Raw genomic sequence first — 24,191 nt, forward strand, 5'->3', positions numbered from 1 at the left:
GTCTAATCCACTTATTTGCCTTTGACCTTTGCCATTATTTTTTAATAATACAATTGTGTTTTTATTGTAATTGTATATGAAGGAGTAGTTTAAACTGATATAAATCATGTAGAAAAAATAATCTTTAAAACTAATCTTGCAGGCGGATTAGATATATCACAGACTGGAAGGAGGGGGATGGAGGCTGGGAAATGGCCCCCGGCTCTGCAGTTTTAGACCTTGCTATAAGATACAACTCATTGTTAAAAATGTTAAATAAAATAAACCAGTGGTTGCTAACGTTTTTGTGCCCTCTTGCAAAAGAAGGTTGCTGGTCCTTTTGTCAGAATTCAGATGTCTATGAATTGTAGCACTCACCAAAAAGACATTTTTCCTCTAAACTTCTCACAAGGTTTCAATTAAATAACTTTTCAAGGTACAAAGAGGTAAAACGCTTAGAGACTAGAGAAAGGTAAATAAAACAAAATTAATACAGATTCGTGGCACAGACCTTATTCCCCACCTCTCTCAATAATTATTAATGATCCCTGAGATTTATGTTGCGACCCTTTGGAGGGGTCTGACCCTTAGGTTTAGAGCCACTGGACTAAAGAAACTGTACATAAAGTAGTTAAAGCCAGTTCCACTTGTAAAACTCACCCTCATGCATCAGTAGTGGCAATGTAATAATGACACACACATATATATATATATATGGTGATAATGCCCCACTATATCTGTCTCTGTTTCTCTCTCTCTCTCTCTCTCTCTCTCTCTCTCTCTCTCTCTCTCTCTCTCTCTCTCTCTCCCTGTCTGTCTGTCTGTCTGTCTGTCTGTCTGTCTTTAGCAGCAGCAGGAAACCGAAGAAGTGAGACATATTACAGGAAATGTGTGGGGTTTCTCTTCTCAAGTTTTGTTTGCACAACTGTTGTGCATTGCTCAGAATAATATTTGTTTCTGTTTAAGAGTAAATGATGTGTGTAGCACCTGCATCATCAACAGGAATCATCAGTGCAGTTCTTGTATGTTGAAATTGTACTTTAGAATGAGTGTGCATTATTATCTGGTACCTGAAGGAAATCAGTGCTGAGTTGATGAGACGTCACAAGTTTATTTTTTATTTTATTTTATTTTTAAGTATTTTGCATGCATATAATCTTGATTCGATATCAAAAAATAAAGCGTGACATTCTCTATTTGAAACATACAAATTTCAGAATTTACAAAACAGACACTGAAAGTAAGTTGTATGCAGCCTGAAAATTATTTTGGAAATGAAAAGAGTAAAGTAGTACCTCTTCTACCCACATCCTGTTTTGAGCTGAGCAGCCATCTATACAGAGTAGAGCTTTGGTTTTGGTTTTCAGCACCTGAACGTGACAGAAATACTTGAATGTTTACCTGACCTGAAAAATGAATGGTGTCTATAGTATCATGTATTTTAGGTTACAACAGTCTCATTTTAAAATTCAAGTTGCTACATAATACAGCTACAGCAGTTCAGACTGATATGATTAATGCTGGTCACACTCATACATCACCATCTTGTATGTACATTCATTCAAGCACGTTCAGAGGAAGAACATTTTACATTTTTATAATGCTTCTGTGCCACCACAAGTCTAAGCCCAACAGTGAGCCAGGCTCACCTTAACGGCTCAGGGCCCTCCTGGGTAAACTGACACTGACAAATGCCAAGTGCCGCAATGTCCATCATCTCTGTGTCCACATAAAAGAAAAATGCTTATCATTTTTAAAGGGTTAACCCGGCCTTGTGTGTGGGTAAACACTTCATTGGTGTCTATTTCTTTCTGTAACTTGTTCAGAGCAGGAGAAACTTTGTTAACCCTCAGTATCAGGTAGACACAGAGTATGTGAGCAACATGTCACTAAGTGTTTGTTCCAGTCTCCTCCTCTTCAACTGATCGCTGGAGTCCAGGAATTAACTTGAAGATGTGCTTGCGAACACTGGCTCTCCTGCTTTTACGGGGCAGGGTACCAAACAAGGAGGAGATCCTTGTTTCGTCCCAGGAAGGCGATAGGGAGCTGGTGCTGCCGGCCAAACTGGAGCTGCTGGAGCGGCCGAGGGATTGGTGATGATGGCTGGATGAAAATCTGCCCGAGCTGTCCTGTGATTGAAAATCTCTGGAGAAGAAGCAGCCGTCGTCTGCGGTGCTGGATGCACTGCAGGGGCTGGGAGAGTTCAGATCCCCAAACACACTGGCCTGGTCGCTGTCATCAGTCATCACACTCCTGTAGCTACTGTCACTAGAGAAACGCCGGCCACATCGGCCTGTGGGGGAGCCCAGAATCTGTGCACAGTCCATTGAGAGGTGGAGGCTGCTGTTGTTCAAGTTACCTGAAAACATAATAAAGTCTGTGTTAACAAAAAGGTTCAGCTGACGAGAAGTTTGCAACAGGAAGTTCGTCAGAAGCTTTTATGTTCATTTCTCGGGGGAACTCCTTTTTCTAATTTAATTGGAGTTTACACTTCAGTTCACTTCAAAAACAGTGTCGCTTTAGAAACAGGACAATGGCTGTGTGAAAGGAAGTGCTGTGGTTTGACAGCTAAGCAAACACTCTCACCTCGCATTAGACGCTTTTCCTGTAATGTAAGTGCTTGCAGCTCCACCAATTTCTCACGTAGTGATTGCTGTATAGATAGAAAAGAAACATATGGTTTTACTTCCAGTAAAATTCTCAGAACATTTACATCTACATGATCTCAGTCTAAAAGCACACAGTTAATCTACAGTGTGGGTTTACTTGTGAAATGTTGGCTGTAAGTGGTGTAGCACTAGGTCACTGTAATTAACTACAGGGTAGCAGTTTTGCTCTTGCATTATAACCAGCTGCGTTTGTGTGGATTAGTAGCAGTAGGTTTTAGGTTGCTTAATACCACCAGAGAGCTAAAGTATGTCACCATCAAATGTGGGCACGGTCAAAGAGACATACCTTAAGCAGGTTCATGCGCTTCTCCAGCTCTATCTGCTTCACTACATTCCCACATACAGTCTCCATCCTGGAATCACATAATGATACATAATTACACACACTTTCATCAGAAAACACTGCTGTCATGCTGTAAAGATTTCTGTGCAGTTTATAATCATTGTTGTACCAACAGTCTGTTAAGTTTTTCTCTCTGTCACTCACTTCAGACTGTTGATTGACTCTCCTATCAGATCAAGTATCTGCTGATGAGATGATCCCTCAATGCTGACCCCATTGATAGTGACGATGATATCTCCTACAACAAATGAGGATGCAAAAAAGGAAGTCATCATCAATTACGAGAAAACAACATGCCTTCGCATTGTATATATGTGCATTGGTGTGTGTGTGTGTGTGTGTGTGTGTGTGTGTGGGTGGGCAGCGTGTACGTTTGTGGTAAGTGATATAACAGTCAATCTTTATGTGATCAGAAAGGTATAATAAGGTCTTATGGTTTTGCATGTGCATGAAAGCCTGCGTGGAAGGTTCACCTGCGGTTAGGCCAGCATTCTCAGCTGCACTGTCCTCCTGCACGTTGCGCACAAACGTACACATCTCCACTGCAGAGCTGTCCTTCAGCTGCAGGCCATAGGTCTGCAACAAGAGACACAATTTGTCACAAAAGCTGCTAAAACAATACTTTTCCACAAAAAAAATCTTTTTGCCCCTCCCTTCCCCTCAAAGATATGTTTTTCTTCTTGTTGCTAGAGTTTGATGTTTAAGTTTCACAGTGCAGAATGATGTACATGCAGAACACATTAAGCAGACTATTGTAGACTGTGTCTTCATATCTTTAAACATGGAGCAGAATTAAAATAAATAATTCAAGATTAAAAAGCATGACAATACATATGCACTTCTTTATAATGTAGATAAAATCTGATCATGCTTACCTGAATTTCAAAACCAAATGTTTCATTGTCTTGTTTTTCTAGTACAATTGTGGTCCTGTGCAAAAGACAAATACAGAAAAAGAGAAAATAAATGTTTTAGGAACTACTCTTTGTGTACAAAAGAACAGTCAAGTAATCTCCTTTAATTGAAAATGCAGAAAAAACAAAAAAATGCAATATATAGTATTTTGCATGTAGTAAAGCTAAAGGTGAATGACAAATTGCACATCAGATTTTAGATATTTACCTTTGTGGGTCAGAGTAATCAACCAGTGAGTTGGAGTGGGTTTGTTTGGGCTGCAAAAGGAGAAAGTTCCTCTTTAGAACAATATAATGAATTTACATTTTAAACCTATAAGGAAACTATGTAAGAACATGTTAATCCTATAGTGTTACATAACTCAAAAGATTAAAATTGTTAAAAGGCTTTTGGCCAGTTGCAGGGAGCTGCTGAGTTTTTATTTCACAGCTGGTGGCAAATCAGGGAACTGCTTCCCATTATAAAACAATATAAAAGAAAGATTATATGTGATTTAAATTGTGAAATAAAAGTGTGTGTGTTTACACTCTATCTTCCAGCAAATGTACTATATATTACACTTGATTTATTGTCTCACCTTGTGTACCCTGGTCATAGAGCCTGTGTTCTGCCGGTGTCGATCATTGTTTCCCTTCAGTGAACGTCGGTACCACAGGGAGCATTTCTTCCTCAGAGTATTATCCAGAATGTAATTCTCTTGGCTGCCCTGGCGTTGAAGTCCATTGAAATTCATGGTGGCCTGCATGGTAGAGTATTCCTCAAAGCACCATCATGTTCTGCTGCAGCAGGTTTTCAGTGATTGTGTGGCCCTGCCCTGCTGTGCAGCAAAGCAAAATGTGTCAAAGCGGAAATCCACGTCATGTGATGGCTGTGGTTTAGAGACCTGCATCTCTAGACCACAGCCTCACGTACCTCATTTCCTGTGCACCTCTTTTATATATATATTTTTTTTACGTTCTTAGTTCTCTTTCTTAAGAAGGGTGGCTCTTTTGAAATGCAAAGGAAGAAGGATGTTCAAGTTTTTGATCAGTAAAAGTAAAATAAGTATTCCCCTTCAAACAGTCCCTTTCCCTTTTTGCAGTCTTAGCAATCCGATTTATGGTCTGTCAGAAATCAGCAATGCATGAGAAACTGCCACCTCATGCCTCCACCAGCACCTGCTTTCAGCTGCTCTAGCTCTCAGTTTCTCAATGGGCTAAGCTTCAGTTTGAGCCTGAGTCCTGTGTTCTGCCAAGCAGGGAGACTTGTCTTATGAGGACAGACAAAAGGCTGATTTAGCTTGGGGCCAGTGTCACGCTCCCCAAACAGACAGCACGGGTCATTGGGCAGAAGGCATCAGACATGGTTGGGTTCAAAAGGGAAATCACACACACAGGCCAGCAGTCAGGGAGACTATGGCTGATGGGTTAAAGAAAACTGAAACACAGTGCACTACCACACCCGTGCCTTCAAAGGGTTCACTGTTTACCCTGCAGGAAAAGACTATCATCTTTCACTATGCACAAAAGCTGAATTTTTTTGGTGATGAGAAAATCACTTTGAGCCTCATTACTGTATATATAACCAAGTTGAAATACTTCTTAACAACTAGATTGCCTCACAGCAATCCCCTCTGCCCCACTAGTCTTCAGTGGGCTGTTGGCCAACCAACCTCGGGACTGTCTGGAACACAGATATCCCATTTCACCACTACGGTGCAAATTCCCATCCACATTATTACTACTATAACTACAGAAACATATGCAAAGTGTTCTTTCTTTCATATTACAGTCTTTTTGGTACAAAATTATGTATTGTTTACTTAAAGGACCAGTGTGTAGGATTTTGTGGCATCCAGCGGTGAAAACTACGGTAGCCAAGGCCCTGTCTACAGCCAGGGTTTGGTTTGTTTGTTCTGGGCTACTGTAGACAAATGGCAATTCATGCCAGACTCTGTGGAAGGTGACTGTGTTTCTAGATATGATCGTTCTAATGGAAACACAACAATTCTTATTTTCAGGTGATTCTACACTAATGAAAACATACCTATAAATATTATATTCCATTTCTATACATATATCCTCCTAAATGTTACATGTTGGACCTTTAATGAGCTGTTTATAACTGTTTCTATGGACATAGTGTGTGGGCATGTGAGTGTTGTTTAAAGACAGAATTGAAAAAATGTGAGCCCATCAAGTAAAGTTAAAATTGTGAAAAAGCTAACCCTAACATCACTTTGTCACTTTATCCTTTGCTCACTAGTTTGTGTCGATATAAGTGACACAGGGTAACCTCCCTTGTCACAGTAAAATCTGTTTAAGCTTAACTTGCAGTACAATCTTCAGGCTCTGACTCATTTTCAGAGTGCTGATGGCCTCAGTCTAACGGCTTAATTTCCTCTGTATAACGGACGCATCATAAACACCGCACGTAGATAGAGCAGTAGAACAGAAGCCGAGATGACTCATGTCATTTAAGGTAAGTCTGTGATGGGGAAAATGAAAATGACCTGTTTCAGATACAATGCTCTGGGAAAATTATTTCATGCAATGTGCACAGCACTGCAAAATCATTGCTTTCAGAACTACAAGTGCCATGTAAGACATTTTATACACACAGAAAAAACCACAGAATCTTCTTATTATAAAAAAGACATGAAAACAGGTGACTTCATGAAAAACAGTTTATTGACCCACTGATATCACTTATTTCTATACAGAATAAATAGTGCAAGAGAAAAGATACAATGCAATGGCTTGAAATCTGATCAACAACACAAAACAGTTTCACATGAATCCAAAACATGAATCTAAATCAAAAGTAGGTCTTAGTTTATGAAAGCAGTATCACTTGTTAATATTTAGCAATTTCATATACAATATATAAAAAAAGACACCAGTCAGAAATTGCACATGGTGATCACTCCTCTTTGGAATGACTGATAAGTCTTTTATATGTTTAGCTATCAGTTTTTCTGTGTCACCTGTCTGATTCTTTGAGAAGCAGATATGACACAATAGACAAAATATAAGCTTGGCTCAACATAGATTCAACATCAGATAAAAACAACTTTACACTACAACACGGGCAGAGCCAGACGCTTTAATACTGTATTTTCAATATTTCCTATCTGTAATATGCAACACATAAAGTCGAATGATTCCATTATTAAAGTCGACTAATCATTTCACAGAAACAAAATCATGAAGACTTGCAAATGAACTGATATTTGCCAAGAGAGCAACAGGCTACTGTACATAGCTTATTTTCAAGAGGCAACACAGCTGATGCTTTATCATCCAGTAATCATGACACCTTCACAACAGTAGAACATGTATATGTGTCAACACTGATACTAAGCAGCTACATTGAACTGTGTAACTCACCGTAGCAACTAAAAACATAAACATTTACTGAGGACGAAGAGCTAGACATGAATTAAAAGCCATGATGGATGGGAAACATGGGAAAGTTTTCTCCGAAGCACCGGTTTCAGGAACACTGCGATGATTAATCAGATTCACACACAGGATCACTTCACATGATATGAAACACACATGCACACACAGGCACCCCTGCACACACGTGGGAACGCACAAGCACACATGGTGTACAGTTTAACCTGTGAGCACTTTCCCTAAGCCTGCTATAACAAGACCTCATTTTATAGACCTCATCGGACAGTGGCATTCGTGAGCATATGTGCACCCATCACCCAAACTGGGCTCTCCAAGTCAAATGTCTTCAGCTGATTTACAACAAAATAACAATGTAGACAATTAATAATATATACTTGTCTGTTCTGTGTTTTGTCATTATCCTCTTGTTTTATATTTATTGACTTTTTTGGCTTCATCAAGATATTTATCAAGATCTGATCTTATGTTGTGTCTCAAATTATCTGGTATAATAAGAAACTTGGTGCAAAACAGCATCAGGCTTGTAAAATAAAAATGTGCTGTGTGTGGTTGTTAGATTTCCCTGTTAAAAAAAATTGGAGCGATTGTTAACAATACTGAAATTCAATTAAAATTAAAATTAAATTCTAAAATTAAAAAAAGTTTGGACTTGTGCATTAGGGCAGCTAAGATTTCACAATTTCAATAACATGCTTCCAGCGTGAATAAATATATTCGAGAAATACAAAACATAACTTCATGTATGAGCTTTCATTTGTCAACAAACTAGCATTCACCTGTCAGAGAGCAGCGCTTTTCAGTGACTAAAAGCTTTAAATGTGCAAAATTTATAGAAAGAGTTTATATCTTCTTTTTATGTAAAGGACAAGACAAAAAAAAGTATATAGCCACTGTAATGATCCCACAAGGCAAAAGTCAAGCTTTTGAATAACTTCTAAACAGTTTACTGTGATGATTATGGGATAACCCAAGACTCAACTCTTATTAGTTTTAGCTCGACTGACTTAAAGTCAGGGGATCATCAAAGTTCTTAGGATTCATCCTCTGGGGGCCACAAATGTCTGTGCCAAATGTCAGTGTGATCCATTCAGTATTTGTTTGGACCACCAGAATGAGCAACCAATGGACTGACTGATTGTCACTGTGGGAGCCACTGTGGTTAGTCAGAAATTAATCACACTTAAAACCCACTTGAATATATATATATATATAGATCCACTTTCACTAGGAAATGCACAGTTGTATTTCTGTCAATTGTTTCATAACCTTTCCATGGAGCTTTCAACAAACCATGTGCAACTATGCAAAAGCACTTCAAAAACTTTAAAGCTCAAATTATCAGGGACAAATTAAGTCAGTACCAGTTTGGGCGATTTATCCAGTATCCTTCGTGATTGTCAGTTAGCAGACTACCTACCCAGCAATACTGTGTTTGCTACAAGATATGGCACAAAAACATCACAATGTGCAACTTTAAGCTTTGGGCACTTAAATGTCTGAGGTAGCAAAAATAATCTGTATACATTATACATACTCTTATTTCATATGGCTCTTTCTTCAACTGTTTGGTTCAAACTGTTTTTATTAGGTGTCTATGTGCAAAGCAGCCACAGACACCTCCCTCTACAATACTTTGGCACCAAAAAAAACAACCTGAACCTGCTCTCTGAGGATGAACAGTGTGGTTGCGTCCTGAAGAGGGCAGCCTCAGGCAGTTGGAAAGAACAGTTTCTCCCTGTTCGTTTCCAACAACTCTCAGTCCATCATGTTGCACCAGTGCCAGCACCAGTGCTGATCCGCACGACAACAAATCAAACTAATCTTTGACGTCCTTGATGACAGACAGCTGAGACACCGTTTTCTTGACCCGCAGAGCGGTGAGTCGAGCAGCAGGGTTGGTGTACCAGCACTCTCTCATCAATTTCCCCATCACACGCAGAGCCTGGTGTATCAAAAGGGAGACAGTACTATTTATTTAAAAGACAACAGTGCCAGCTTCTTACCTTAAATAACATAAATACCAGCAGCTTCAGTTATATGCACCTTGACTCTTCCATTACTTGATTCTGTATAGATAAATTCACTATAGGTAAAGTTATTGGAATAACATTTTATATGGAGGCCAAAAATGTATAATGTCAGAATAACAGAAACAGTCTTAGCCCCACTATCCCTCTGTTAGGTATTGGTTCAAAGTGAAATGAGTTGAACCACATCTCACCAGTCTGAGAAAAATGGACAAATGGACAAATGGACCCTGCCCTGTCAATAAATCCTAGTCAGTATCCTAATGAAGGTGGAGCTAAGAAAAAGGTGTGTCATCCCTCCTGTGCTGGTGAGACTTTGGAGATTTGACGTCTTTCCCGCAAAACATACCGAACCTTTGAAGGGAATTTCTGGTTTCATACAACATGGGTGTTATTTTTGTAGTTTTTATCCGACATTCCTTTCTTTAATAATAAAATCTGATTAATTGCTGAGATCTGGGAACACGGCAACATCGCTACAAAGTAGTCTGAGGGCAGTCGGACGATCAAACAAACAAGCTTCTATAAGTAAGTCAAACTTATCTAAGGGGAAAAAGAAGGCTGTAAATTATATCCTGGACTTCCTGGTTAATATTTAATCTGCCTCACTTCAGGGTTCAGTATGCATTTATAGCTGTTCTGAATGGCCACACTTTAATTAATAAAGAGCAACAAGACACAATTATCCTTCAAATAGGTGTTAACAGCCCACCCAGTTTCAATCTCTACTTAAAGCCATTCATGGTGTTACACTCGCTTGTACACACAAAAAAGTCTGTGTCTATAACGGAAAAAGCAGAGCTTGAGAGAGACTTGCAAACCCTTCCTCAATCATTGCGTGAAGCAGTCGTGATTGTCCAATTAGTCAGTTTCAGAGAGCAACAACTGTCGAACACAGTCCCTCCTAACCACGGGATGTTCGACTGACTGACAAGCACTTGTTTTATAGCATACTTGGGCATTTTATGTAATCATACTGCAGATCTTCATGTTTACCAATATTTCTTGGGCGTCCATTTTTTATTATACTTTCAAATAAAGTCATCTGTTGTCGGACCACTCATGTTTCTTCGCATTTCTTGCCCCCGTTGTATTTGTGCCACCATATTCCCAGATCTCAGCAGTTACTTTGGCAAGTACAATGTTATCATAACTGATAGGAATGATACTACGGAATACTGGTGGAAATTACAAATCGCTTTGCTGCAATTGTTTTGTTCAGTTAAGATTTGTTGTCAATAATCACGTAAATGTAGTTCATTTTCTAAACCAACTAATCTCAACATGTCTTCAGTTCAGAAGTTAGTCTCATTCAGTTAGTTTCATTCAGTTCAACACAAACTAGACCAATAAAAGCGCTGTTAATAATCTTAAAAGCTCAGTAGCCTGCAGGTATAAACTGTAGGTCTTTCAGTAAGCCTTTATCCATAAGTAACATAGTGAACAACTGAGCTGAAGACAGTGCTTTCAGTCACTAGTGAGGGGAGCTCCAGTGCTACAAGCTACTAATCCACTCAGTTAAATGACAGTTCAGGGGAAGTCAGTTCAGTTTGCTGATCAAGCATTTGTTTATACGTGTACTCTACTGTAAAAAGAACACCTGTGTTGCAGTAAACCAGATTTATCCTCTAAGGACCTGGCATGTTATGTCTGTTTTTGTTTTGTATCTGACTTTCACACACGTTGTAATAAGTTAGTTTCATAGTCAGTGATATCAGTCTTACTGTCTCACCTCACAGCTTTGCCACTGGTTGGGGACGCTGGGTCTGAGTTTCTGCTCACACACCACTTTCCTCATGTCCTCGATGGTCGGATCAGAAGGCACCAGGTCATAATAAGGCAGCTGGAAATCTTCTTGAAGTCCTGGGAAAGGGACAAAGATGGAGATTTTGTTTATCATGCTTTTCATCACCCCCCTCCTTAATGACACACAGGACTGATGATGTACAATGTACTGAAAAACATAAGGTTAAGAACGGCAGATGACTAATACTACTAATACTTGCAGTTTCATCAGTGATGTCGTGTATGTACTATGAGTGCCACAGTGGAGTTTTGCTGATGACTTGTGCCATGACACATGTCCATTAAATGTTGCTAAAAATATCAACAAAACGAGTGGGAGTGTATATGTGTGTGTCATTTAAAGTACCCCTAACAGAGCATCTTCGGGCCAGTTCCCAGAACACCAGGCCTAGCGAGTAGATATCCGCCCGCTTGAATGACTCAAAGCTGTGCATATTGATTGTCTCATCCAGGATTTCTGGAGCCATGTACCTGCAGGGAACAAAATGATTAAGGCCTAATGAAATACTAAAGTGAGTACTTCAAATTTCCTTAACTGATTTGTGAGTGGGTTGGTTGTCCCAATCTGAATTGAAAATCCTATAGCAACTTCAGAGAAAAACAACTTCAGTTCATCACTCTGAATGTAAAGAGACTCAAACTCTATATTTATAGGAATTTAGGAATAAAACAAAACTGATAGCACTCATTTATGGCTTTAGTTTTACAAAGATAACAGCTTGTTTGAGCTTTTGATAGTACTGCTTTATAAATAAATTAATGTTAATAAACCATCATAATAATATTAATCACTTTACTAGAAGAAAATATGTGTTTGTAGTGTCTCTGCATCAATCCTATTTGATTTCTAATACAAAATAATTTGAGGTTTCATGACTTTTGTTCAGCGTTTTCCTCAATAGACCTTCAACCACGCTAATTATTTCATTACTGCACTGTGTACACACCCAGATAACAACACTCTGTCAACAAACAGCATATTATTTTAGGAATCATTAGTGGGACTGAATGTGTATGACACAGTGGAAACCCAGTGGATTATGGATATTACTTTTCTTGCTGAAAACAGTGTCTAAGAAGCTGGTTCACTCCATGCTGCGAGCCAATTACAAGTATAAACATTTAAAATGTGTGGTTGATTATTATAAGCTGTAAACTCCATGCTAAAACTAGTACATCAAATAAATTGGACCAGCTTTAAAGTCACTGCAGTTTCATTTCATGTTAATATTTTGTGTGTGTTAATTGTGTGTTTAACCAACCTCTTGGTTCCCACTCTGTGGTTGGACGGTATGTCAATGGTGTTGGTGCTGGAGTCGTGCTTCACAGCCAAACCCAAATCTGCAATCACTGCTGTGCCGTTCTTCTTAACTAGGACATTTTTAGACTTTAGGTCTCTGTGAGCAATGGCAGGTTTCCCTAGAACCAGGAAGGCAACAAATAAGGTTTATACCAAACATGTCCTATATCAGTTGTTCCCAACCTTTTTCTGTCATTTAGTAAACTGACAACCCCCTGGCTAAGTGACATATTTTATGGATATTTCATAGTATATTCAAAACTGTACAACAAACCTAAATAATGAACTCAGTAACTGAAAGAAGTTTGTGTAAAATTAGTGATTGGGATGCATTTTGAGCAGATAATTTCCTGTTTGGGGAACTTTTTATACAATCTTCTGTCTATATTATGTATTTTTTATCATTATTAAACAATCATACAGACTTAATAGATTTCTTTTCTGACAAATTCAGTGTTTTCTTGTCCCTTTCTTGTCCATTGTTCTATTAGACAATGTACATTACATTTACTTTTCTTCACATAAGTGAACCAAATGCTGAGATATAGGCCTACTGTGCATGTCTTAAGGTTTCCTAGCAAGCCTTAAAACCCCCCCTGAAGCTTTGACGGCCCCCCAGGTTGGGAACCACTGTCCTATATCACTGCAAATTGATTATTTGGGGGTTTAGGACCATTGGTTGGAAAAAACAAGACATGTAAAGACCTAACTTTGGGATCTGAAAAACTGTAATTAACATTTATTTTGACATTTTAGAGACTAAACGACAAATAAATAAATTTTAAGTAAAAACAATCTTTAAATGTAGCCCTAAATTACAGTCTAAATGTCTAAATTATCAATTGAAAAACTGTTCTAAGGGTACACAAGCCATAACTGATGCAATCTGGTTTAAGACTAATTTGAATCCCACAATATAACGACAGTACCCAAGAATTCATGTTCTTCATTCATCTAACACAGCCTTACCCTGCGTTCCAATGATTTCCATGTGGAGATGTGCCAGGCCGCTGGCTATAGACAAAGCGAGGACGATCATGCCTTCCACAGAGAGTGTGTACCTGTTCAGGTAGTCATACAGGGAGCCATGCTCATGGTACTCTGACACCAACCAGAGCTGGGTCCATGAGCCATTATCTGCAGCACACAGCAAATAATACAGTCACATGTTGGTACATTTAAAATAGGACTGCATGGTATGGTCTAGATGATGTGAAATGTGTTGGGGTCTGTACCAAACAAACATGTTTTTCTTAAATCTGGAGAACACGATTTGTAGACCATGGCATCTCTGCTGAACTACAGTACTTCATTATAATGCTGTTTTGTCACACATTTTACATTTATCAAAAAATTGCATGATTGTAGTTTGCCATACTGCAGTTTGGATAATATTGTGAATAATGTAATTGTGCAGCCCTGCCTCATAACTGTAATGGGAACTTGATTAACTTGTCGAGTGTGTCTGAATCTCACACCTTTGTTGTCCGCAGCAATGAACCCCAAGATGTTCTCATGTCTGAGCATGATTGTCTGATAAATCTCTGCTTCACGAAACCACGACCTCTCGTCCCTAGAGGAGAAGATCTTCACCGCCACATCCTCTCCTCGCCACTTTCCCCGCCACACCTCCCCAAATCGTCCCTTCCCAATGGTCTCCTGCAGGACAATGGTCCGAGCTATAGTGCGCTGGACCAGCAGTGGCAAACCTGCAAGACACAAAAAAATATTATTTCCGCCAGAAAAACCATGTGCTGATATTGAATCATTACATTTTGCTTGCTTCACATTTATTAAGATCTTGATGACCCAGAATGAATCAAACAGTCTGTGTCAGTATATATCTGTTACACCGGTTGGCAGCATTTCCCTTACCTGATCCAGAGCCTGAGGTGCTCATGTCATAGATCAGCTCTTTGAGACATTTATCCGGGGACATTAGCATCTGGTCATCCAGAGGCTCCTCTGGGTCCTGCTTATGTGCTCTGCTGTAGGCACAGCGGTGGCCCTGCACAACGAACACACCCAGCAGGATCCCCACACACAACAGGCAGGAGGGCACCAGGATCACCACAGCGAGCTGCAGCCTGCTCCAGCCGGGTTCTTCCAAAGGCCTCTCTGATAAAACACACACACAAATAAAACATGACAAACGTGACAATGTCGCCAATATTGCCTGCATATCATTTGTTCCCCTATGATTGTTGCACCCTCTGGTGGTCATTGTTGATTATGGCATTAAGGGTGTTGTGTGAGTGTCAATTGAAATGATCTTCCCATGTGGACAATATATTATCAGTGGTGTTTAACTACTGCTGAAGTATGCTGATGTACTATAATTTAGAAAAAACACATTACTGACTTTAACACAAGCTCAGCAAAATTAAGCCATCACCCTGTTGACGAACGGAAATTTAGAGAGATGGGAATGGTACATTTGGCAGAAGCAAAGTCTGTCTGCAGTCTGCCCATAAATGTCATTAATCAAAGGTAATGAAGAGACACAGCAGCAGAATCTTTTAGTGCCAATAAAGGTTTCTCCAGAAAGTAAAAACCAAAATTTATTTTGTTTTTCCTCCCTTCTTCATTTACAATAAGTGGCATGCACTAATCAAAACAGGTGCACCATGAGACCTTGTAATAAATTGTGGGTTTGGCAAAACAATGTAACCTGACATTTCCATCTCTGACCTTCATTTTGTCTGTGGGTGGAGAGAGGAGACCTGGACACAAACAAAAATAGCTAAGCTGGTGGGCGCTGTGATAATATGAGATTTAAGGATATACTGACGAAATAACACACAGTGAACACTGTAATGGCTCTGTAAATGGCAGGTATGGAGAAATACAAAGACTTTTGTACTATAAAAGAGAAGATACACACTTGCTTTGACAACTTACATCACTGTAGCCTCATATTAACTTCAGCTGTGACTGAACAGAAGAGACTCTGTCTGTCTTACCATGAGACACACACCCAGGTCTGATAAGCCTGTGGTGGGCCTGCCTCAGCTCAGGGTGTCTTGTAATAAATGGCCAAAACACCCAGAGATGTCAAGGTACATAACTGAAGATGTGTCATAATGGTAGCAACATCATCTAGTGGTCATCTTTGAGAACAACCTAACTGCAACACCCAGTCATACTACTCAATCTAAAACTTCAGGAATGATTGTGGTAACTAATAACTCTTTATACACAAGGGCATGTGAGTACTGAAACATTACAGACTTAAAAAACCTAATAAAGTAGTTCCATGTTTCTTTAGCCTTTTCATTCTCTCAAATCCCCAAAGCATTAAAATGTCCTCACCAGGAGTCATTGAAACATGCAACATCTGCAGATGGCTCAATGCGCAAAGCAACCCATCGTGAACTAAACCACAGTTTCCTAAGACATCTTTAGCCTTTTACCTAAATACATTTCCTGCCATGTGTCCAACTGGAGCTCAGCAGATATGGTGCAAAACAAGACTCTCCTCTCCTCTGACCCAGTGGCAAAAGGCCTTCCAAAAACTGAAACTTTTCTTTGACTTTAGGTGACTCTGCATGGGTCAATGAGGTCCTTTCAGCAGCAATTTCTACTTTGAAACTGTTTGTTTAGTTTGGCAAATGTTTGGAAATTAGGGATAGAAGAACACAGAGGCTATCCATGTCAAGATGTTAAAGGATAACAAACTAAACTATAAATACAGCCACACAAAATCACTATAACTTCACCTTATAACTGTAAATGCATTCTACTATTTAGGGCTTTATAGAAGTCACAGCAAGGGCACTGCTGAACAGTAAGTCTTGATGTATACAAAATAAACAACACATTGGATGAGCTCACATGCTGATACTTAGAGCGGTGGAACAGATTGATTCTGGTGTCCTCATTCACAGTCAACACCATCACAGCCTGAGGGTGCTGCCCTGACCCATCTCATCAACGGTCTGCAGCACTTTTTACGCTTTAAATCTCCCGTATCACCTCTACATTTTATGAAAGTGACCACTGACTGACTATTTTAGATGAATCAATCAATGGCGTTGGGAACACTTAATTTTCTTAGTTTTGCCCTTCGTTTGGTGTCAAAGATTAAGCATGGACTAATGTTTATTTAACTCTGAGAGTAAATAGTGTCAGAAGCTTGAAAATTCAGTATGAGACACTGAGATCTAGTGCTCATACCGGTATGTAGCACCCCAATATATACAGCAGTGTTTCCCTTTTGTAGGCCTACAATTGATACCAATCATGCATCCCCTGGATAGATTTGTTTTTACATTTGTTGTATTTGCTTTTTATACCTTTACTATTAATCAATTAGCTGACTGAAACAGATAACTGATCAGCAACAATTCTAATAATCGATTTATTATAAAGAATCCAATGTGAATATTTGTTGGTTTTCTTCGTCCTGTACGATAATAATCTGAATGTCTTTGGGTTTTAGACTGTTGGTCGAACAAAACAAAGCATTTTTAACTATTTTCTGATATTTCTGTTGATCCTTTAATTGAGGAAATAATTGGTATATTAATAATAGTTTCAAATTTAAAAAAAAAAGAAATTGGTGTTCGCGAGCACCATAATAAATATGAATGTAATGAATGTAAATATCAATGTTTTACAGGTTCACAAACATACGATACAACTGTTATGCTGCCAAAGGGAATCCAATACCCGGCCACTCAGAAGCAGCTCAATATTGGGAACTATAATGCAGTTACAAAGTGGGGCTTCAGTTATATCTTCTTCAAGATGCACTAATTAATTAATCATTTTCATATGAACAATTGGTCATAAGACTATAATGTGTAAAGGCTTGCTCACTGTGACAAACCCACAGATAATCATAATTTTGCAGTTCCCCTCAGCTCTAGGAAGTGTTTTACAGCCGGCAACTTTACTGATTCATGGAGTTTAACTGCTCTCCCAACATCTTTTCTACCTGCTGAACAAAGTCTCACACTTAACAGCTAAAGAGAGATGTTTTTCTCATGAGTGGAGAACAAAAACAGAGCTACAAAGTGAGCTAATATTGGACTTCATGAAGTGGACAGAAACTCAACTCTAAACACACCTAAATGTCTCTCCATGTCTAACACAATATGTCAAATGTGTGTGTTGTTCAGCCAGTTGTTAAGTTCTGCCCCTAGCCTGCCAAAAAAAAACCCTAATACATTGGATTAATGCAGCTTTAACAAATCTGGTTTGCATTCTTTAGGAATGGTGTGTGCCTATAAGGTGAACTATAACTGGATATGTAAAATACAACCAATTAAAAAAATGATTTATGTATTATAAGTGTAACACAGCAAAACCACCATGAATCACCATGCTAACAGTAACTCTGACCAGTGTTTTCCACTTTGCGTTGTATATCCACAGGTGTACGTAATCCCCAACTTCCACCCAGCAGACCCATGAGAGGCTTTTAACTTGCAGTAGGACTACATGGCTGACGAAGTATTTATTTATAAATCAGGGGAGGGAGGGGGAGTATCGCTAACTGCCGTCCCACTGCCTCTGCCAGATTTGTTATGTCACAGGATCTAGTAGGATCAGCATCCACCTCGTCTAGCCAGGGCCAGAATGAGTGGGAAATCCCACAGTGATTGGGCTGGTGTTGCTGTCGAATGAATACTGTAACTACTGAGCAATGTGACATTAACTGACTGAATCCGTCTTTCTTCTGTTTCATACCTTTTCTGTTTCCTGCAACAAGCTATAAAATACGTATCTGTATTGGTCTTAATTAGAGAAACATTCATTAAAATATTAACTTCCACACGTAGAGGCAAGATTGCATCAGTTCCAAAGCACCGCAGTGGCTGTACCTGGGTGTAGGTGCATAGTCTCGTTGTTGCAGAAGTCAGTGAAGCAGCAGTTCCTCTTGGAGACGTTTCGGGAGCTGTAGCAGAAGACCTGGCCCTTCATCTCGGAGGGCGACAGGCAGGACTTGACCGTCTCCTCCTTCCCGTCAATCAACATCACAGAGTTCCAGCAGGCGCCGTCTGCGCCCGTCTCACAGGTGTTGTTGGCACACAGCTGGCACACACACTTCAGACCTGAAACACATAGCATTACTCAAGATGGTGAGATAACTATTTTCTTTACACAAACCTTCTGGACACCAGTTAGTTCACTGATTTATAAAATGGCTGAGGGGGGAAACTAGACACTACTAGACAAACAGTTTAATTCACTAACTGTCACTGCCAGTGGCCTTTAACTCTTTAGACGCAGGACTATTACGTAAAAAGGTCCATGCTCTTAAATGGCTGGAGGTGGAGGAACCAGAGTAATGCCTCTTAGTTTAACACCCAGATAATCTTATGTTCTACTTGGAGCTGCTGTCATGCTTTGTTTGATAAGACTGTGAGTGATTGATAAGCAAGGTTGCACTGCTTGTTCACCGGAAAAAACCTGGAAGTGTAAGAATATCATATGTTATACAATTAAACTATTTTTAATATATGCAGTTGATCAAATGTGTAACAGCCGAGAATAAGGTAAGTAAAGGTCTCTTCAATGACAGAATATAATTCATATTTGTTGTAGTAAAATATTTATCATTAACTTTACTGACAAAATTTAAACTTTTTGATAATTTGAAGGATTTTTAAAATTTTGACCACTGAATATTAAGTGACAACCTATTTGTACTTTATTGCAGTTTAGTATGCTTGGCGATAAAAAAAAAAGTCTCAAGTTTAATGGGTGTCTATCAGTGTATATAAATGACAGTATGTCACCGCTTTACACGGGTTTGTTCTTGTCAGTTTCACATCAACAAAAGTGAGAAGTGCTTTAGGTAATATAACTTTCTAAAGAAGCACATGTCTGGATACAGTTCCTTCTTGACATCTGTTGAAAGGGACTATTGCTTTTTCTGACCCATCGTAAACCTCCTTGAATATTTCTGATATGACTTCAATTTAAATTGATTTTATGTTCGGTACCACTGAATGTGAAGTCCTCATGAGTAGTGACAGTTATGGAAGTACATGTTATTCATATTGCACACATCAAAGAGATATTGTGTGCGTAGGTAGCCATACACTTAAATGTATAGAAATAACAAGGATAAGAAATACAGGAAAAATAACCAAGACATAACATTACAAAATAAAGTCCTATGATGAAAAACCTTAACTCATTATAATAATCTGTGCTTTTTAAAGGTTTTTTAAGGTTTGAACTTGGGAAATATCAAAACATAATAAATCTGGCATTTCGGACACCCCCCCCTTTGGGGCCTTGAAGTGGAGCAATCTAAGCATGTATACTGCACATGTATTGCAATACTGTTTCCAAGAAGGGAAAAAAGCATGAATTAATCTTTTCCTGATCTTGATCAGACATTAAACTACATTTCACAACTGCATGCAACAACATCTGGATGTGTGCTTGAGATGAAGGTCAAAGTTCATGCTGTGAACACAACTGACTCCTATTTTTGTAACTGGGGTTTGAATTTAAATGTTTATGGTCCAATGCATAGATTCAGTCAGTGACCAAAATGTATCTTTTAGAATGAGATTTAAAGATGTTTTGTCCTTCAGAGTTGCTCAGCAACTCAGTAAGGATGACAGGCTGTTAAGGTTAAGGTTACACAGCTTAGATATAGATAAAGATACAGTTGTGTGTTATCCATGTGACAGTTAACAAAAAATGTGCTAATTATATAAAAAAGGCTAACTGAACAGGATGTGACCAAGGATCGATCCCTGGGCTGCACTGCAACAAAACCGTCCTATTGAACAAATGTGAAGATACATAATTGAGAGTCATAATTTAGATAAACCAACCAGTGTTGTAAATTACCACATTTGTTCTCAGAATATGAAAAAACAGGCTTTTTTTCCTCTAGTGATTTTGTTTTTTTTGTGACACGAAATAGATAATAAAAATCTAACTTTTTATAATTTTGCTCATAGCTGTTTATTAATGAAAAAGAAATACTAAGCTTGTATTTAAATTTTAAGTTTTGTATTTTATTTTTAATAACCGTTTCTGAAAAGAAAGTTACCAAAAGATACACTGGTGATGTTGAAGTCATGCCATGGTGCAGTTCATTTTATAGCCTAACGTTTGCTTTTTATTTCTGGCGATTGCATTTACGCTTCAAGAATCCTATAAGTTTTTCATTTTAGAAAATTATCTTTGGTTGTTTGTCAAAGGAACCAGGGTGACGCTAACTTCCAGGTTGGCCAACAACAATACGTCATCCCTGCTGCACTCAGGGGTTGGGGGATGCCTGAGTGAAATGTTACAAAAATGTATTTTCTTTTAGAGCATACCTTGAGAGTTGCTTGGCAACAACTCTCTCAAGGCCAATTATTATTATATGAGGTTTGAATATACTGTAGCTCTGTAACTGAGGTATAACAAGGTTGGTCTTTTTAAAATACATTTTAAAGCAGATTAATGACTGGTGTATGTGTTTAACTGCTTATTTAATCATGTATGATGGCAGGAAAGTAATATATTACAAATACATTCAATTTTTTCTCCATTGCTTACCATTATTAGAAACAAAAGGACTGGTTTGGCTAATAGTTGCTATAAAAGACCAAAACTGTGTTCAGTGCAAAATATATGCTCCAAACATGTGCTCTCAAAATGTATCAATCAGTAAAATCACATACTGGTGTCTTAGAAAATGCTTGAAAAACTCCACAAACATCAAAAAGAAAAATAATAATTTTTCAACACAGTACATCAAACTTTACGTTTACCCCTTAATATCTTACCTGTTATTTATATCAGGTCATAGATTTTTAACCAAATCAGATGTATTAGTCTAATATGACTAATATAAAAAAGTTGGGCAACTGTTGCCTCCACACAATTTCCTAATTTTCATATTTACACGTCTCACAGCTTAATCTTTCTGCTTCAATTTTTATAATATACAACAGGTGTACATCCTAAAGAGTCCCTTCACATGTGATTTCATATCGATTATTGATTCACCTCTGCATATTCTGACATAGTGAATGAGTGAGGGAAGACCACAACCAACATTAATGAAAGTTAAGTGAATGCATTAGACGTCTAACGGCATCATGGAGAGAAAATGTTATGGAATCGGAGCTTTAAGGTACAATTAATGCAATACATTTTGAAATCTTTGCTTTTGTAGCTGTTTGTCCCTGAAGAACTCCTTTGTGGACTTGGTTTTGTAACTGGAGCAATTATCTTGGGAAAAATGTCACACAAAAAGTGAAATCCAATCAGTGACTTTGAGGAACTTTGTTATTTTAAATCAAACAAGCTGCGTATTTCCACACATCTTTGAACGTGTGCACACATTTTCTATCATTCTCCAACAACTTCAAACAGGTTCAGATAACTCTGCAGCTCCCCTCAATATGATACCAGTAATGTCCTAGGTAAACAGAGTGAAAATTAAAAGCATGATCAAAATACGTCACTAAGAGTCAGTTAGAACTGAATTCCTTCTCTGAGACACTACATGAGGAGAAATGAGTTGTATGGATAAAGTATTTTGAACAACCTTTTAACTAATTATTCAGATGAAATTCTAATTAAGAGAAGTGTAGTGCTGAGAAGTTTACATTTACCTTTCAACACACGTCTTTAGCAAGAATTGGTTGTTATGACAGTATTAGTGCCATACTAATACTATTTAAAGAGATATAGATATCCTTTATTTGAACTCTGCATTACAGCCTGAGGACCACCGCTTGATAACTGATGATTATTTTCATTATGTATTAATCTGCTGATTATTTTCTTGAATAATCATTTGGTCTGTAAAATGTAAGAAAATTATGAAACATACAAATCACACCTTCCTGAAGCCAAAGGTGACGTCTTCAAATTGGCTTTTTTGTGTGCCCAGCAGCCCAGAACCCAAAGATATTCAGTTTACTATCATATAAGGAAAAGCTGCAAATCTGCGTTGGAGAAGCTGGAACCAGAGAATGATATTGGATGATATATCTGGATATGACTGATACGAGTATTTGATTATCATACAGCTGCAGCTTCATTTTCTGTCAGTTGCACTTTGAATTTAATCAAACAAATCAGATTTTCATTATTAAACAACTTTAAACTTAAAGTAAAAGTCTCTAGAAAAGAACATTCAGATCTCACTAAGATGTGAATAAAACATTTAAAGTTTTGTCCAAAACAATGACACCATCTTACAGCATGAGTATACTCACTGGGACTCACAATAATCTTCATATGCCTATTATAACTATTATAATAACTATTTTTCTACCAAGCACTCTGTTTTCATTTTTAAGTGCGCTATTTTGAAACACTTAACACACATGGTCGATGAACACCTACTGCCCTCGGAGTGACCTAACATGGAAAAAAGGTTCTTTGAGTTTTAACATCAACATAAATAAATCCCAATACAATCTTAATATAGCCTATTTGTAATCTCTGAATTTATAAAGTTGCATTAATAAACTTTCCCTGGTATAAAATAACATAACATAATTCTTGCAAACAGAGTTAAGAGCTTTCTGAGAACAGGCTACAATACAGGCGATTTAAAAAGTCAGCGGAACTAACACTGATCTTTATCCTAGTTACCCAACCATTCGTATAGTTAATAACTCTCACATAAAACCCTTAAAACAATGTCATTTATAAAAGGAGTGCATTAGATCAACGCAATGCAAGCTGAGTGAATCTGTCAGCTACTGTACCTGCAGTCAGCTGGGCGACAGACAGAACGATCAACGCCGCTTGAAAGCTCCGCTTCCCGGGACAAGTCATTGCCAGAGCAGCATCTGCTCCTTCTCCACTTCACCGTTTTACACAGCTACTCTACAGAAAAACACAACATTATTACACATTGCGGTAAAGTCCGTCGGCCACGCACCCCGCACAAATGCCTCGCAGTAAATGCGGGTAGAAAACTGCAAAACGCAATGAGAGGTTTTGCTCCGCCTCTGTTGACTGGGATTAAGAGGATTAGTGCTGCAGACCTCTGATAAAGACATGTGAATGAGAGCCAGAGAGAAAGTGTGTTGCACATCCATTTAACTGCTGCAGGTCCAGTAAAACACCACCTCCTGTCTGCATAATGAATATGGAAATTTCTTCAAATCACGGAGGTGTCACTTAAGTGATTACTGTGCAAGGAAACCAGGCCAAACGGTTCACATTATACTGAATAAATGAATGCAATCCAGAGTTCATATAAGGACACTGTGACTACTGAACTCCCAACACAAAGGGTCCCAACGACAACATGAATATTAGTGATTGTTTTGGTGGAGATGCACAGACTCTTCACCAGCCCCGTGTGTACATACTTGTGGGCAAATAAACGGACTATAACATGCATTGGTTTCCATGAAACAGCTATGCATGGATTAACCTGTTTCGGGTTACTGGGGCAAAACATTTTTTCTTGTGCCCCTGCAGTGTATGTACCCTGTCTCCTTTGAGTAACCCATCAAGTACAGTGCACATGGCAGGCTATACATGGCAGCCTCATTATATGCCCAGTACTCCTATAATGCAAAACTACCTGCCCCAGGTTTTGTATTGTTAATTAGCTTCACTAAACACAAAATCATTTAGAGAATGTGCACCATGTGAGCCCAGTAGAAGCTAAACTAATGAAGGTCATATATCTAGATTGCCAGACAGGGAGGTAATAATGCGGGATCCACTTTTGTTGATACTGTACTTAGGAGGTGCAAATTCCCTAACAAATTTTCAGTTCACATGTTTGTGGCCCCTGAGCGTCTGGCAGTTGCC

General features: G+C 38.5%; 2 protein-coding genes across 2 annotated transcripts; both read right to left on the reverse strand.

Annotated features, from left to right (window-relative positions):
• Positions 1-1,070: 1,070 nt before the first annotated feature.
• On the reverse strand, positions 1,071-4,724 carry cytip (cytohesin 1 interacting protein). The gene is made up of 8 exons (XM_051404083.1): positions 4,484-4,724; positions 4,114-4,163; positions 3,867-3,921; positions 3,465-3,567; positions 3,136-3,229; positions 2,935-3,001; positions 2,566-2,632; positions 1,071-2,338 (listed from the first exon to the last, which is right to left on the reverse strand). The coding sequence occupies exons 1-8, from the start codon at positions 4,649-4,651 to the stop codon at positions 1,869-1,871; spliced, it is 1,074 nt and encodes a 357-aa protein (XP_051260043.1). The 5' UTR covers positions 4,652-4,724; the 3' UTR covers positions 1,071-1,868.
• Positions 4,725-6,557: 1,833 nt separating this feature from the next.
• On the reverse strand, positions 6,558-23,401 carry LOC127366068 (activin receptor type-1C). Its single transcript, XM_051404775.1, has 9 exons — positions 23,129-23,401; positions 18,269-18,499; positions 14,316-14,558; positions 13,919-14,149; positions 13,410-13,577; positions 12,403-12,559; positions 11,487-11,611; positions 11,067-11,197; positions 6,558-9,249 (listed from the first exon to the last, which is right to left on the reverse strand). The coding sequence occupies exons 1-9, from the start codon at positions 23,196-23,198 to the stop codon at positions 9,124-9,126; spliced, it is 1,482 nt and encodes a 493-aa protein (XP_051260735.1). The 5' UTR covers positions 23,199-23,401; the 3' UTR covers positions 6,558-9,123.
• Between the last annotated feature and the right edge of the window lie 790 nt (positions 23,402-24,191).

Source organism: Dicentrarchus labrax, unplaced genomic scaffold (assembly GCF_905237075.1).
Source record: "Dicentrarchus labrax unplaced genomic scaffold, dlabrax2021, whole genome shotgun sequence".
Taxonomy (NCBI): domain Eukaryota; kingdom Metazoa; phylum Chordata; class Actinopteri; family Moronidae; genus Dicentrarchus; species Dicentrarchus labrax.